At 41.1% G+C, this 14,808-nt stretch overlaps 2 protein-coding genes across 5 annotated transcripts in view; both read left to right on the top strand.

The window, feature by feature from the left end:
* The window catches only part of LOC103561889 (olfactory receptor 2AE1-like), a 122,124-nt gene that overhangs the window by 68,494 nt on the left and 38,822 nt on the right, over positions 1-14,808 (top strand). The gene's annotated exons all lie outside the window — the stretch shown is intronic.
* The window catches only part of RCC1L (RCC1 like), a 35,435-nt gene that overhangs the window by 1,861 nt on the left and 18,766 nt on the right, over positions 1-14,808 (top strand). For both annotated transcript variants that reach the window (XM_070567620.1, XM_070567621.1), the window contains exons 2-6: positions 5,129-5,258; positions 7,923-8,051; positions 8,891-8,957; positions 9,522-9,573; positions 11,544-11,628. In XM_070567620.1, the coding sequence (XP_070423721.1) occupies positions 5,129-5,258; positions 7,923-8,051; positions 8,891-8,957; positions 9,522-9,573; positions 11,544-11,628 (463 nt within the window). The remainder of the gene's footprint in view (positions 1-5,128; positions 5,259-7,922; positions 8,052-8,890; positions 8,958-9,521; positions 9,574-11,543; positions 11,629-14,808) is intronic.

Here is a 14,808-nt window from a genome sequence, read left to right as displayed (position 1 = left end):
AGAGGTCCTTTATCACATGTATGATATCTGCAAATATTTTCTGTTGGTAGGGCTTTTCTTTTTATTTTCTTAACAGGGGTCTTTGAAGAGCAAAAGTTTTTAATTTTAATGAAATTCAGTTGATGTGTTTTCCTTCGAAATTTCTATAGGGTTGTTAGTGATATCCCCTCTTTCATTCCTGATTTTGGTAATTTGTACTTTCTCTCTTTTCCTTGGTCGGTCTAGCTAAAGATTTGTCAACTTTGTTAATCTCTTGAAAGAACCAAATTTTGGTTTAATACATCTTCTCTACTGACTTTCTGTTTTCTGTGTCATGGTTTTCTGCTTGAATTTTTACTATTCCCTTTCTTTGCTTTGGGTTTAGTCGCTCTTTCTAGTTTCTTAAGTTGGAAGGCTAGGCTATTGTTGAGGTCTTTTCTCTTTTGTAATGTAAGTGTTTAAAGCTACATTTAAAGCTTTAAAGTTTAGAGCTAAAGTTATAATTTTCTCTTTAAGCACTATTTAGCTGCAGCCCATGAGTTCTGATCCATTGTATTTCCTCTGTCTCCATTCACCTTCAAGTATTTTTTTCTGTTTTCTTTCTGATTTCTCCTTTGACCCATGAATTATTTAGAAGTGTTTAATTTCCAAATATTTATGGTTTTCCTGATTTCTTTATTTGTTGATTTCCAGTTTAACTGTGTTGTGGTTAGAGAACACGCTTTAATTTCAGTCCTTTTAAATGCATTGAGACTTTGTTTTATAGCCTAGCATATGGTCTGTCCTGGAGAATGTTCCATGTGTGCTTGAGAAGTATGTCTATTCTGCTGTTGTTTAAGTGGAGTGTTCTATAGGTATCAGGTCGAGTTAGTTGATAGTTTTTTGGTTAACCTATTGTTTCCTCCAGTTGTTATCCACCACCTCAGGTAACTTCACTGTTCATCATTAGCCTCTGATTGTTTTCAACAAACGTCCCTAGGGCTGTTTGCACTGGGGGACAACTGGGTCAAGTCGAGTAAATAGAGCCTTGTGAATGGAGTCTTGCAGGGAACCACCAGAGAGATCAAAGAGAATTCTCTGGGAATGGGGCTTTCAAGTTGCTCCAGTCCCATCCTGCCTCATCCAGTGGCTGCCAGACTGCTGGTTTTCACTGTAATTGTGAGCTGTTGGTTTTCAGGGTTGCCGCAGAGCTGAGAAGAGGTGGATGGGAATAGGTCAATTTAACATGCAGCAAAGCTTCCTGTTCTTACTGTGATTTAGCTGCTTTCTTGAGTAGACATTCCCCAGATTGCTTCACATCTTTGGTTCATTGCCAGAGTTTTGAAAAAGTTGATTTTGACAATGTTTGCCAGCATTCTTGTTGCTCCACCATTTTCACTGATGTCACTCAATCCATGTCCTTTTACTGTAATTACCAATGTGATTGGATCACATCTACCATTTTAATCTTTGTTTCTGTATGTCTTTTTTGTTTCTCGGTTCTTCCTTTGCTGCCTTCTTTTGTGTTAAATAGTTATTTTTCTAGTGGACCCTTTTAATTCCTTTGTTGTATGTTTTAATATATTTCTTGAGTTTTTTTTTTTTCTTTTTATTAGTAGTTGCTGTTGGGATTACAATGTGTGTTAGTTTATCACAATCTACTTTAGGTCAATAGTGACCTAATCTTGAGGAAGCTATAGCAACTGTTTTCCAACATAGCTCCATTTCCTCCTCTCTCCCTTGTGTGGTTATTGTGATATATGTTGCATCTTTATATATTTTAAGCCCAACAATACAATTTATAATTATTATTTTATGCAGTTGTCTTTTAAATCTCTTAAGGGATTAAGGAAGAAAAATATATTTATGCAGTGTTTTATGTTTACCTTTGTAATTACTTTCACTTTCTTTCTTTCTTCTTGTGATTTTTGGTTACCGTCTGCTGTCATTTCCTTTCAGCCTGAAGAATGTCTTTAGTTCTTGTTAAGACAGGTCTGCTAGCAGTGAATTCTCTCAGTCTTTATTGGGGAATGAATTAATGCTCTGTTGACAGTTTTTGCCTTTCATTGCTTTGAATATGTCATTCTACTGGTTTCTGGCCTCCATAGTTTCTGATGAGAATTTAGCTGTTAATCTTATTGTTGTTGCCTTGTACTTGATGAGTCCATTTTCTTTTGATGCTTTTAAGATTTTGTCTTTTAACAGTTTTAACAGTGATTTGTTGAGCAGCTTTGATCTGTAGATTTATGTTTTTCATAAAATTTGGTAAATTTTCTGCCAGTATTTCTGTATTTTTTTCTACCTCTTTCTCTCTTGCCCTTCTGTGACTCCCATTTCATAAATGTTAATATGCTTGATACTGTGTCACAGGTCTCTGAGGCAATGTTTATGTTCTTTTTCAATTTTATTTTTCCTGTTCTTCAGAGTGAATAATTTCTGGAGATAGTTCTTCAAGTTAACTGATTCTTCTTTCTGCCATCTCAAATCTGCTGTTGATTCTATAAGTGAATTCTTCATCTTGTTATTGTACTTTACAACTCTATAATTTCTATTTAGGTTTTTGTTTGTTTGTTTGTTTGGTGAGGAACATTGTCCCTGGGCAAACATCTGTTCCAATCTTCCTCTATTTTGTATGTGAGATGCCTCCACATCATGGCTTGATGAGCAGTGTGTAGGTCTGTGCCCAGGATCTGACCCCCTGAACCCTGGGACCCCAAAGCAGAGTGCAGGAACTTAAGCACTATGCCACTGGGCCAGCCCGTCCATTTCGGTTTTTGATGTTTTTATTTGTGAATTCAATGTCCATATTTGTAAAGTCATTGTCATGATGTTTTCATTTAGTTTTTTGAACATGGTTTTAAAATATTCCTTAAACAATAGTTCATTGAAGTCTGATAAATCCAACATCTGGGTCTACTTCTTGTCAGTTTCTGTTAGCTGCTTTTTCCCCTCAGTATAGGTCACGCTTTTATTTCTTTTCATGTCTTGTACTTTTTTGTTAAAAACTGGAACTTGATGATATTTTATAAAACTTTGGATTCTGATATCTTTCCCTCTGAGTTTCTTCTTTAGTAACATTTGTAGACTTAATCTATGGAGAAGCTGTCTCCCCTTCTGTGCCTGGTCACTGATGTCTTTGCTCAGATTTCTGTTTTGTCCTCCTCCCTCTTTTGTTTGTTTCAGCCTGGCTTCTTGATGGTTGCCTGCTATCTGCATACCTTTGTGGTCAGCCGATAATTTGGGCAGAGGTTGTGCTCAAACACCTTGAGCTTGTAGGGTTTCTACCCTTTGCCTTTGATTCTGTGTGTAGGTTGGAACCACATCAAAGTTTTGCCTGTTCTCAAGTCTTGGCTTAGCTTCCCACTGGGTGCTCAGGGCTCCTCTGTTCATTTGTGCAGTTTCCCAGTCAGCCATGGATGTGTGCAGAGCCTTTGATGGCTCTCTCATTTCTAGTATCCTCCCATTAAATTTCTGGCTGTCCTCTTGCCCCAATCAGGATTGCAACCTGAGTTGTGGATTTTCCTTGTTTGTTCCCTACTGTGTTTGCTGCTGGGCCTGAGCTTTTCACCCTCCACCCCAAATTAACTCAGTCCTTTCTGGCAACGAAGCTGATGGTTTTCACGGCCAGCCAGACCCTTTTCAGCCTTCTGTGCTACCTGAACTGGGGTGGATGGAACAGCACAAGACAAGAAGTCTGTAGACTCCTGCTATTCTTACCTGTAATTCTAGCAGCCTTCATGAATAATTTATCAGTTTATTTCCCTTGATTGGTTTTTTGAGCCCTGGAATGCTTGTTTTTTTTTTTTCTTTCAGTTTTGTCCATTTTTTTACTTACTTTTTGGTGAGAGGTTCACTAACATCATTCCACTGTAGTTAGAAGTCCTCTCCTGGTGCATTATTATAACAAACATTACTTAATGCTGACTCTGTGTCAGGTATTCTTCAAAGTCTTTTCACCTACTAGTAGATTTATTAATACAGCAGGTCCACACCAAATATTTGGTGAATGTTGAATAGACAGCTACCACAAACAATGAAAATAATCGTAGTGTGCTGTGCCTCACCTCTGAAGTCATTTCTTTTCTGTGTTTCCTGTCCTGTGGTCAGGGGCTGGCTCTTGCCTCCCCAGTGGGCCATTTCTTTGGAGCTGGAGCCATTCCAGAAGGCCATAGAACTGAGGCTTTTTGATGAACACAAGGGTGCATGTGTATATGTGCCCTGTGAATGTTAGGAGAGAAAATACCACAAGGCAAAAGGTGGGATATATCACTTTGGGGTGACTTAATTAAACGAGTCATCATCAAATCAAGTTTAAAGGAAATATTTAGCTAGCTTTCTTCAAGAAATGCTGAAACTAAAAGAGATTTCCTCATGTTTGTTCATTATCAGTGATAAGCTGGCGTTTTCCTTGGGATAAGGTTAGATGTATGTGTAGTCTCTGAGATCAGCTGCAGAGGCCTGTGATAAACTGTTTACAGCCAAGAGAGAGTGGGGGCTCTTTAGAGTGACTGTATATTTTGTCATCCAGTTTGTTTGAGAGCAAAGGTCAAGACATCAAGTGTAAACCAGGACTATCCCAGGAGGTGGTCACTGGGTTCATGGGAACAGGGTTGACTCTAAAGCCTGCTGCCTTTGGTTTGCTTCAGCCCCACTTGAAGCCTGAGTTTCCTCATGTGGTCAGTGAAGGTGAGATTGATAACAGTGCGGGTGAAACACCCAACAAAGTCACTGGGCTGTTAATGTGTTATGTTCACTGTAGCTGTACTATGAATTCTTCTTCATGGCAGGGTTGAGAGTGTCACAGTGCAGCATCAGGGTCCAGAGCGTGCACTCTGGAATCAGACAGCCCCTACTTATTAGCTGTGTGACTGTATTAGGTGAGTTACTTAGTCTCTAGGAGCCTCAGTTTTCTCCTCTACCGGATACTTCTCCAACTACCGCCTATAATAATAGTGAGTATGTGACATCGCTCTTAAGTGAGGTGCTATTTACTGTAGGGGCTTTGGCTTTGTTAATTCATTTAGTCCTCACAACAACCCCCTAAGAGAGACACTATTATGAGCTCCATTTCACATAGAGGGGAACAGACACAGAGAGGTTAAGCAGTCTATCTCAGGTCACACTGCTGGTATCACAAATCAGTTAATGCTTCATGGCAACTCTTTTTCAGATTTCATCAGCTGCCTGTGGCTATGGATTCACACTGTTGTCCTCCAAAACCAAGGATGTGACGAAAGTTTGGGGAATGGGCCTCAACAAAGATTCTCAGCTTGGATTTCACAGGAGCCGGAAAGATCACAGTGAGTGCTCTCCCCTTGGCTTCATCCGTTGTTACTGGGCTGAGAAAACTCCCTCTGACTTTTGAGAGTAGGATGACATGAGCCAAACCGTAACAACAACATAGATGGAGTCTTTAAAGACATGTTTGACACCATCTGGAACAGATTATTTTTCAGCCTGTTTGGTGACAACATCGAACCTTTAGGCAAAAGGGCATTTGCTGATAAGTAAAGATGTTGTTTTTTGGCCCCAAAGAGATGACCTTTCTTTCCTAGCTTGGAGATACCTTGAAACACTCTACAGTGCCTAGAATTAGTCTGGAGAAAAAATTCAATTAAATCCTTAAGATGGAACTTTGCTCCAAATATTTAGAACTTGGATTGTAAAAATGTTAGAAATGATTTGTGATGACATTTTAAAAAGTAGTCATTAGTCAAGCAGTATTATAAGTACAATAGGGAACATTTTTTAGAATAAAGGGGAAATTACCCAGAAGTACATACTGGACAAACCTTTCTTTTCATTTTTTTTTGGTTCTCTCATTTGTATGCAAATTTATTTTTAAATATAATTTTGATCATAGCATATATTTTGTTTTCTGCCATTTTTGAATAATTTCATCAGGATTCTTGTTTAGTTACTATTGAAGTCATTATTAGCTATAAGAAGCCACATTACATTTCTTTATACCTTTTTCTTTTGCTGAGGATGATTTGCCCTGAGCTAACATCTGTTGCCAAGCTTCTTTTTTTGCTTGAGAAAGGTTCACCCTGAGCTAACATCTGTGCTAGTTCTCCTCTACTTTGTATGTGGGTCACCACCATAGCATGGCTGATGAGTGGTGTAGGTCTGCACCTGGGATCCAAACGTGTGAACCCAGGCTGCCGAAGTGCAGTGCGCCCGACTTACCCCCTTTGCTAATGGGCCAGCCCCCTCTTTATACCTTTTAATGCAAGCAATTGGAAACACGTACAGAAATGGACAGAGTCTGGTAATGCGTCCCGCGGACCGTCACCAGCTTCAGCCATCATCAGCTCATGATGGTCTTGTTTTACACATTTCACCCGCCTTCGCCCTTGAGAAATTTGGAGCAAATCCTAACATTATTGATTTGGTTTGTAAATATTTCAGTACATATCTAAAAAAATAAGGACTCTAAAAAAACCATGAATACATCATCATTATCACACTTAAAAATAATTAATATAATCCCTTAATATCATCAAACAGCCAGTTAGTGTCCAAGTTGCCAGGTATCTCATAAACGTCATTAGATTTTTATTTTACTTTTAAAAATTTGTTTGAATTAACATCCATGTAAGGTCCAGACATTGCAATGGGTTGATAAGACTTTTAAAAGTCTTTTAAGTCTATTTTAATCTTTTTTCCTTGAAATTTATTGAAGAAATCACATTGTTTATTCTATAGAATTTTCCAGTCTGGAGTTTGCATCTCTGTGGTGCCATTTGACATGATCCTCTGTTCTCTGTATTTTCTGTCAATTGCTAGTTGGACCTATAGCCAGATTCCCTTTCAATGTTATGTGTTTACTACTTTCTAGGCTCTTAGGGGTCTATGCAGGTAGTAATGAGGGATGTGAGTGACTTTTCAGTATTTTAAGGTATTACCTAGTTTCACCTAATGAGGCTCTGTAAGCTAACATCATTGTCTAGTTTCTTTGATTTTGCCTAGAATCACATCATCTCATTGTGAAAAGGCAGTTATTCTATGCTTATCGAAAGCTCTGTCTGAAAATCATATCAGTCACTGATGAATACTAGTAGGTGAGTGTATTATTAAAACGGTGATAATGCCATTTATTTGGTAGACAAAATCTTTTTAAACATGGGGATCATGGGAGAAAATAGGGGATCAATAGTGGGGAGTAGGTTGAGAACCAGTGTATTTGCAGATCTTCTCAACTCCAGCCTCCATTGTAACTATTTGAAAGCTCATTGATTAAAACCTGCAAGAGGAATTCCCTACATAGACCAATCTGGCCTCTCCAGTAGGACTGTAAAGAACAATAAGCTGCTTCTTTAGAGTGACTTCTACAAAACCTTCCCCCTTACTTGCTTATTTAAATATTAAAATTTTCTGTTTTGAATGGATAACATATTTGTATAACATTTCATTTCAGAATCCTGATGGCAGAGCAGAGCATATAATGAAAAGTCTGCTTCCCATCTCTGTGCTCCCAGCATCATGGTTTTTCCTCCCTGTAGACAACCTGTACTAACAGTTTCCAGTTTATTCTTCTAGAGAGATTTAATGCATTTACAAGCGAATGTGTCTATGTATTCTTTTTGCTTCCTTTTAATATAAGTGGTATCATATGAGAGATGCTGTTTTCATCTTCCCGAGAAATCTTAGTATTGCAAAAAGAAAATGCTTTTACTTTCCTGAAAAATTCAAATTGTATTAAATGACATTTGAAGAGCTTTCTTTAATAAGACTAAGGATGCTTTTCAATAACCCAGTGTGTATTGGAGGCAGTGTGGTACAGTGGGCTGAAAGTTGGGGACCGGGTTTCTAGTCTTCGCTCTGCTCTAACTTTTGTGCCTTGGGTAAGTCATTCTGATCTCTGATTGCGTAACAATGTGGAGGTTGGACAGTATGACCTTTAATGTTACAAATGCAATGACCCTCCATCAGTGCACTGACCCTGGTTGTGTTTGTTTCAGTGAGGGGATACGAGTATGTTTTGGAGCCCTCGCCCATCCCACTGCCTCTGGACAGACCTCAGGAGACACGGGTGCTACAAGTCTCCTGCGGCAGAGCCCACTCTCTCATCCTGACAGACAGCGAAGGAGGTGAATTAACCTGTGCAAGACTGAGGGAGGGTCGGGGAACTGCTTTCTTGCCATTGGGCCTGAAGTGGCTTGTTTTATTGAGCCCCATCTGATTTGTGGAGCTGTTGGCATTTCCCGAGCAAACCAGTAGGATGGCTCCAGAGAGCTGTAGGGGCAGACCTTCCTCTTATGTTTGCTGCTCTCTGTGGCTCTTGGGAAATCTCAGGTATTCATAAACGTGACAGCGCACACCAGGCAGCCTCATCAAGGCCTCCCGCTCCCTTTGTCGTCAAGTCGCTGAGCCAGGCTGCGTGTGTAGACAGCTTTTCTCTTGTACATTTGCTAACACTCCTTCCGCATGGCAGGGCTTTCAGAGTCCAGGCTCATGGGTAACCCCGAGGCTCTCCAGAGGAGTGGTTGTTTCCAGGGAAGGGCAAGTTGGCTAAATTTTTCAAATTTCATTTTCTGTCTGAGTGTGCTTTGTAGGAAAATGCGAAGGTGGTGTTTACGAACTCTTTCAAGAGGGGACTTGGCATCGAGGGCAGCCTGGTGACAGGTCCAGGGAGTGGGACTGCTAAGGCCTTTCACAAGAGGTGCTCATCTCATCACATGGAATTCCTGAGAGGCGGAACTAGGGCCCTGAGATGAGACAGAGGGACAGAAGAGGGGGCCAGGCTGTTGCAGCAGACCCCAACTTGCCTGGGAGTATGCCTGCGCTGGTGGGGAATGTTGGAGAAAGAAACCCAGTGGCAGTTGGGTGAGCAGTAGGACTAGGATCACTTTATATGCCCTTCCAGTCCTGACTTTCTAGGATATCCTGAACCTGCAGGATTGATTTCATTGGTGGTGTTATTCTTTAGTCTTCAGCCTGGGAAACAACTCTTATGGACAATGTGGAAGGAAGGTGGTTGAAAATGAAATTTACAGGTGAGTTCCCACAAGGACTACCCCTCCCCCAAATTGTGTTGAGCAGTAAACATTTCTGGGGTGATTACTATGTGATAGACCCACAAAGCAGTAAAAGGCAAGGTTCCTCTTGCCTGCGAGGAGCACTGAGTGCTCCCTGGAGAGCTATGGAGAGTGCTGTTCCATTGCAGGGTGAGCTCCGTACTTCAGCCTGGTGGGAGGGAGGGCGCCTGAGTGTTGGTGCCTGGAACTTCTTTGAACTTTTTACTCTTAAGCAAATTGATTAACTTTAAGAATTCCTCTGTTTCAGTCCTATTTATTTTAGTCTTTGGAAACATTTTCCTCTGTTCCTCGCATTGTTCTGCTGGGTCTAAACACCGGTCTCAACTCTGGCACCGTAGTAAAATCACCACAGGATTTTGTTTGTTTTACTTTCACACCTGGGTCTAACTCTGCCTTTTATTTGACCTCGAGGGTTTCCCTAGCAGTTCCTGTGTGCGTAGGGGTGATAGGGAGGGGCCAGAAGCCCACAGTGCTCACCGTGACCATATCTCTTGCTTTTCCCCAAATTGCTCCTGGCTGTAGCGAAAGTCACAAAGTCCACAGAATGCGGGACTTCGATGGACAGGTGGTCCAGGTAAGTGGCGTGGGCTGAGAGACACCAGTTCTGCCCCCTGGGGCACTTTTTAAAGGGTGAAAGTTGGGTGGACTGATGGCAGATTTGTTAGGGTGACTTTCTGAATTAATAAATTATTTTAGTAAAAATTATTGCCTGCTTTCTATAGGCCAGGATGTACAGTAGATAATGGGGTACAAAATTTAATAAGGTTTAGGGAATGACACCTAGTGGGAGAGACAGGTTAAAGTTAGCTGTACCGCACCACACCGTGTGTTCTAGGCTGGCTTTATCTTGCTCACCATTTTATTCCCATCCCTGGGGCAGTGCCTGGCACATGGTAGGTACCTATAGTCAGTACTTAAAGACACAAATGAATGCATAAAGAAAGTGCTATAAGAGTACAAAAAGGGGAATTGTTAAGTCCCAAGGGTGGAATGGAAGGGAGAGAAGCCATCATGGAGGAGGTGGCAGCAGAATTTACCAGATAGACCTGGGATGGGTGGTAGGAAAGGGACAGACCAGGGATGGGTGGTAGGAAAGGTTCCATGGCAGAGGGGAGGGGCAGGGGGAGGCTTTAACTGCTGAGAGCCTGAGGGGCGGCTGGAGTTTGCTGTGCTTCCAGGGGAGCGGTGTGGGAGAGGCTGGAGGACAGGTGGAGAGTGAGCGATGCAGGGTTTTGGAGATTTGGAGGAGGTGATGAAGGCCACTTGGAAAGCCATGGGGAGACATAAGGAGAATTGACTGGATTGGGGGCTTGATTAGATGGACAAGCAGTGAGCTAGAAGGAGTGGCGCATGACCCCACAGGCAAATGAGTGGCTGCTGATGTTTTCAACCCAGATTAGGGAGAACCAGAGGAGGAGCAGGTTTGGGTTGGGGGTGGGGGAGGCGTGGAGGAGGTAGAGAGTGACTTTGCTTTTAAAGTTGCAGTAGAGTGTAGTGCTCCTTGCACAGGCTTCAAAGTCACCAGGATGTGAGTTCAAGTTGCTGCTTCTCTGCATATAAACTAGATGACTTTGAGCAAGTTACCAACCTTCTCTGACATTCAGTTTCTTATTAGGTGATCTTGGTTATTAACTTAGCACAGGACATGGCATAACAAGTGTTCGGTAAAGGGTATTTTTCATTAGGCTGTTGGAAAAGTAGGTTTGGAACTCAGTAGAGTTCTTGGGACTGGAGATAACAGTGTAAAAGTGACAGCAAAAGGCTTGGGAATGAATGCAGCCTCCCAGGGGAGTTTGAAGAGTGGGAAGAGAAGAGGGCAGAAGACAGATCTTGGAGAAGGATTCCAGCACTGAAGGATATGAAGCAGAGGCTCAGCTAATGACAAAGATTAAAAGCTATTAGAGGGGCCGGCCCCATGGCCGAGTGATTAAGTTCTCGTGCTCTGCTTCGGCGGCCCAGGGTTTACTGTTCAGATCCTGGGCACGGGCATGGCACTGGTCATCAGGCCATGCTGAGGTGGCATCCCACATAGCATAACTAGAAGGACCGACAACTAGAATATACAACCATATACTGGGGGGCTTCGGGGAGAAGACGAAGAATAAAGAAGAAAAAATTGGCAACAGATGTTAGCTCAGGTGCCTAAAAAAAAAAAATGCAGGGCAGGGATAAAATCCACGTAAGTCTTGTTTAAAAAAAAAGCTATTAGAGAAGCAGAAGAAAGGGATGGGAAAGAGAAAGGCTTATGGAGGAGGGAGTGGTTCCTCAGGGATGGAGTGGGATGGAGGAGATCTTGGGTTTGCTCCTTAGTATATTTGGCACTTTCCTTTAGCAAGAGCACTTTCTGTGCAGTGGGACAGAAGCCAGGCTGCAGTGGATTGAGAAAGAATCCGATGTGGAGGCTGTGTGGGGCAGCCTGCCTGAACCCAGCTCCCTCGGGGTTCAGGAGCAGTAGGGAATGCTACTGTGCTTTGGGTCCATTGACGAGGACACTGGGCTTCCAAGGATTTCTTCTCATCAACCTCCCATCTGTTTGTCTGATAGGTCGCCTGTGGTCAGGACCATAGTCTGTTCCTAACAGATAAAGGAGAAGTCTATTCTTGTGGATGGGGCGCAGATGGACAAACAGGTAGTGGACCTTTCATCCCTTGGGATGGTGCTGTATACAGCTGTGAGCTGCAGAGCTCTCGGGATAGAACCTCCTGCCTTGCTTTGACTCTTGCCTCTCTTATCACTTCCTCGGGGCAGTGTTCTGTTTGTCCCTTCCCTATCCCCTCACTCTGACTCCCCTGAACAAACTGAGTGGATGGAGGAACAAGTGAGGGAGTGAATGGAGGATTTAGAGCTGCCCCTCAACAAAGGGGTTCTGTCTTTCTCTCTGGAGAGACAGGAAACTGTGAGGCTTTTAAAGAAGAAACAAGGGCCACCTAAAAGGAGCTCGATTTTAGCTGATTTGAGAAGAACATGATTAAGGGAGGGAGGAATAAGGGAAAGGCTTTATCAACCTTGTGTATTTATAATCTTTTTGTTTCTGATATTTATCTGAAGGGAAGGCCTTTGAATTTAAGATTTCAATCTTATATAAATCCTCAGTAATCCTACCACCACCTCAAATCATCTTGGTTCATTGTCTCATGTTTTCTTCTATCCTTGTTCATGTGTACATCGTTTATATTGTAACATAGTATAGGTATGACTTTATATGCCTGTTTTATCATTTAAATTTACATAAAACATTTTTCCATGTTGGTACAATCAATTTTCACAGTTACTGTTGTTAATATTTGTATGATATAGCATCAAATTAATTTACCATAAGGCAATTAAGCACTTAATCATTTTATCAAATAATTACTTAATCATTACCCTGTTGGCAGAGGGCATCCTTTTTTGGGGTGGGGTGCAGTGGCAATTGGAGATGTTGAGACATTTATCATATGTTCATATATAGCTTTTTCTTTCTTTTGGGTTATTGCCCTAGAATAAATCCCAGGAGTGGATCAGAGGATTGGGGTATTTTTATTGTTGTCAGAACTCCTTGTTAAATTGCTTTCCAGAAGTTTTACCAGTTTATACTGCCAGCAGCAATGGGTAGAAGTACCACTTTAATCATATCCTTACGTGCAATGAATATTGTCAATTTAAGTGTGCTACATTTCATTACTGTGCTAGTTTTTTATATGTGCTTTTCTTTAGTAACTATAAAGTTGAAGCTTCTCTTTATTTTTAAAATGTTGTTGAATAAGTAATAAAATTGTTGATATATTCTCACAGCAGAGACAGAAATGAGGTAAAAAGTAGAAGTCCCACTAGCTGGAGATAACCATGCTAAACAGTTGCCTAGTGCCATTCCAGAAACTTGCCGTCACATGCTACCCGTCCTTCCTGCCCTTTCTTGCCAGGCTCTGACTCCAGCCCTGTGGCCCTGCACTCAGTTCCTGGAGTGAGCCCTCCTCTTGGCTGCCATAGGGCCTTTGCACATGCCATTCCCTTAGCCTGGAACGCTCTTCTTTGCCCCCCTTTTCATCTTCTAGGCCTCAGCTCAGGTGTCATCTCTTCAGTGAAGGCTTCCCTGACCATTCTCTCTAACCCAGTGTTTCTTCTCCTTGTGGTTTCTGTCTCAGCATCCTGTTCCTTTCTTTCATCATCCTTCAACAAGTTGAATTGCTTTTTTTCAAAATCTTTTTGATCATATAAACATTGTGGGGGTATATAAAAGATGATGTGTATCCCCAAATTGATCTTCAGTGCAATCCCTATCCAAATTCCAACTGCCTTATTTGCAGAAATGGGCAAACTGATCCTAAAGTTCCTATTGAATTGCAAGGAACCACACATAGCCAAAAAAATTTTGAAAAAGAACAAAGTTGGAGGACTCACTTTCTGATTTCAAATCTTACTACAGAGCTACAATAACCAAAACAGTGTGGTACTGGTGTGAGAATAGACATAGATCAATAGAATAGAATTGAGAGTGCAGATGTAAACCCATACATCTGTGATCCATTGTTTTTTTTTATTGAGGTATAATTGATGTTTAACATCCTATTAGTTTTGGTTATATGGCATAATGATTTGGTGTTTGCATATAATTCTGAAGTGATCACCACAGTAACTCTGGTCAGCATTGTCACGATACCTAGTTGTAGAATTTTGTTTTCTCATGATGATAACTTTTTCAGATTTACTCTTTTAGTACCTTTTTTTTTTAAGATTGGCACCTGAGCTAGCATCTGTTGCCAGTCTTCTTTTGTCTTCCTTCTTCTTCTCCCCAAAGTCCCCCAGTACATAGTTGTATATTCTAGTTGTCAGTCCTTCTAGTTATGCTATGTGGGACGCCACCTCAGCATGGCCTGATGAGTGGTGCCACATCCACACCCAGGATCTAAACTGGCGAAACCCTGGGCTGCTGAAGCAGAGCGCACCAACTTAAGCACTAGGCCACGGGACGAGCCCCCTTAATAACTTTTGAATATGTAATACAGTATTATTAACTCTAGTCGCCATGCTGTACATTACATCCTCATGAGTTACTTATTGTATAAGTGGAATTTTGTACCTTTTGGCTCCCCATTTCATTTCACCCATTTCACCTATCCCTTACTCCCCACCTTTGGCAACCACCAATCTGTTCTCAGAATCTATGAGATTTCTTTTTTTTTTTTTTAAGATTCCTCACATAAGTGGGATCATACAGTATTTATCTTTCTCGGTCTGACTTATTTCACTTAGCCAAATGCCCTAAAGGTATATATCCATGTTGTTGCAAATGGCAAGATTTCATTCTTTTTTAACTGAATAGTATTCCCTTGTATATATGGGCCACTTTTCTTTTTATATGATCCATTATTTTTGACAAGAGTAGTAACACCATTCAGTAAGGAAAGAATCGTTTTTTCCACAAATGGGGCTGGGACAACTGGATGTCCACCTGCAAAAGAGTGAATGTGAACCCATACCTCACACCATCTATGAAAATTAACTCAAAATGGATCAAAGTCATAAATGTAAGAGCTAAAACTATAAAACTCTTAGAAGAAAACTTAGGTGTAAATCTTTGTCACCTTGGAATAGGCTGTAGTTTCTTAATGTGACACTCAAAGCACAAGCAATGAAAGAAAAAAATAAATAAATTGGTCTTCATGAAGATTAAAAACTTTTGTTCATCAAAAGATGCTATCAAGAAAGTGAAAAGGCAACTCATAGAATAAGAGAAAATATTTTGTAAATCATATATCTGATAAAGCTCTAGTATCCAGAATGTATAACTCTTAGCACTCAATAACAAGACAACAGCCCAATTATAAAA

The sequence above is a fragment of the Equus przewalskii genome, chromosome 12 (genome assembly GCF_037783145.1).
Source record: "Equus przewalskii isolate Varuska chromosome 12, EquPr2, whole genome shotgun sequence".
In the NCBI taxonomy this organism is placed as follows: domain Eukaryota; kingdom Metazoa; phylum Chordata; class Mammalia; order Perissodactyla; family Equidae; genus Equus; species Equus przewalskii.
Note: the sequence above shows the minus strand (reverse complement) of the source record. Positions and strands in the feature narration are given on the sequence as shown.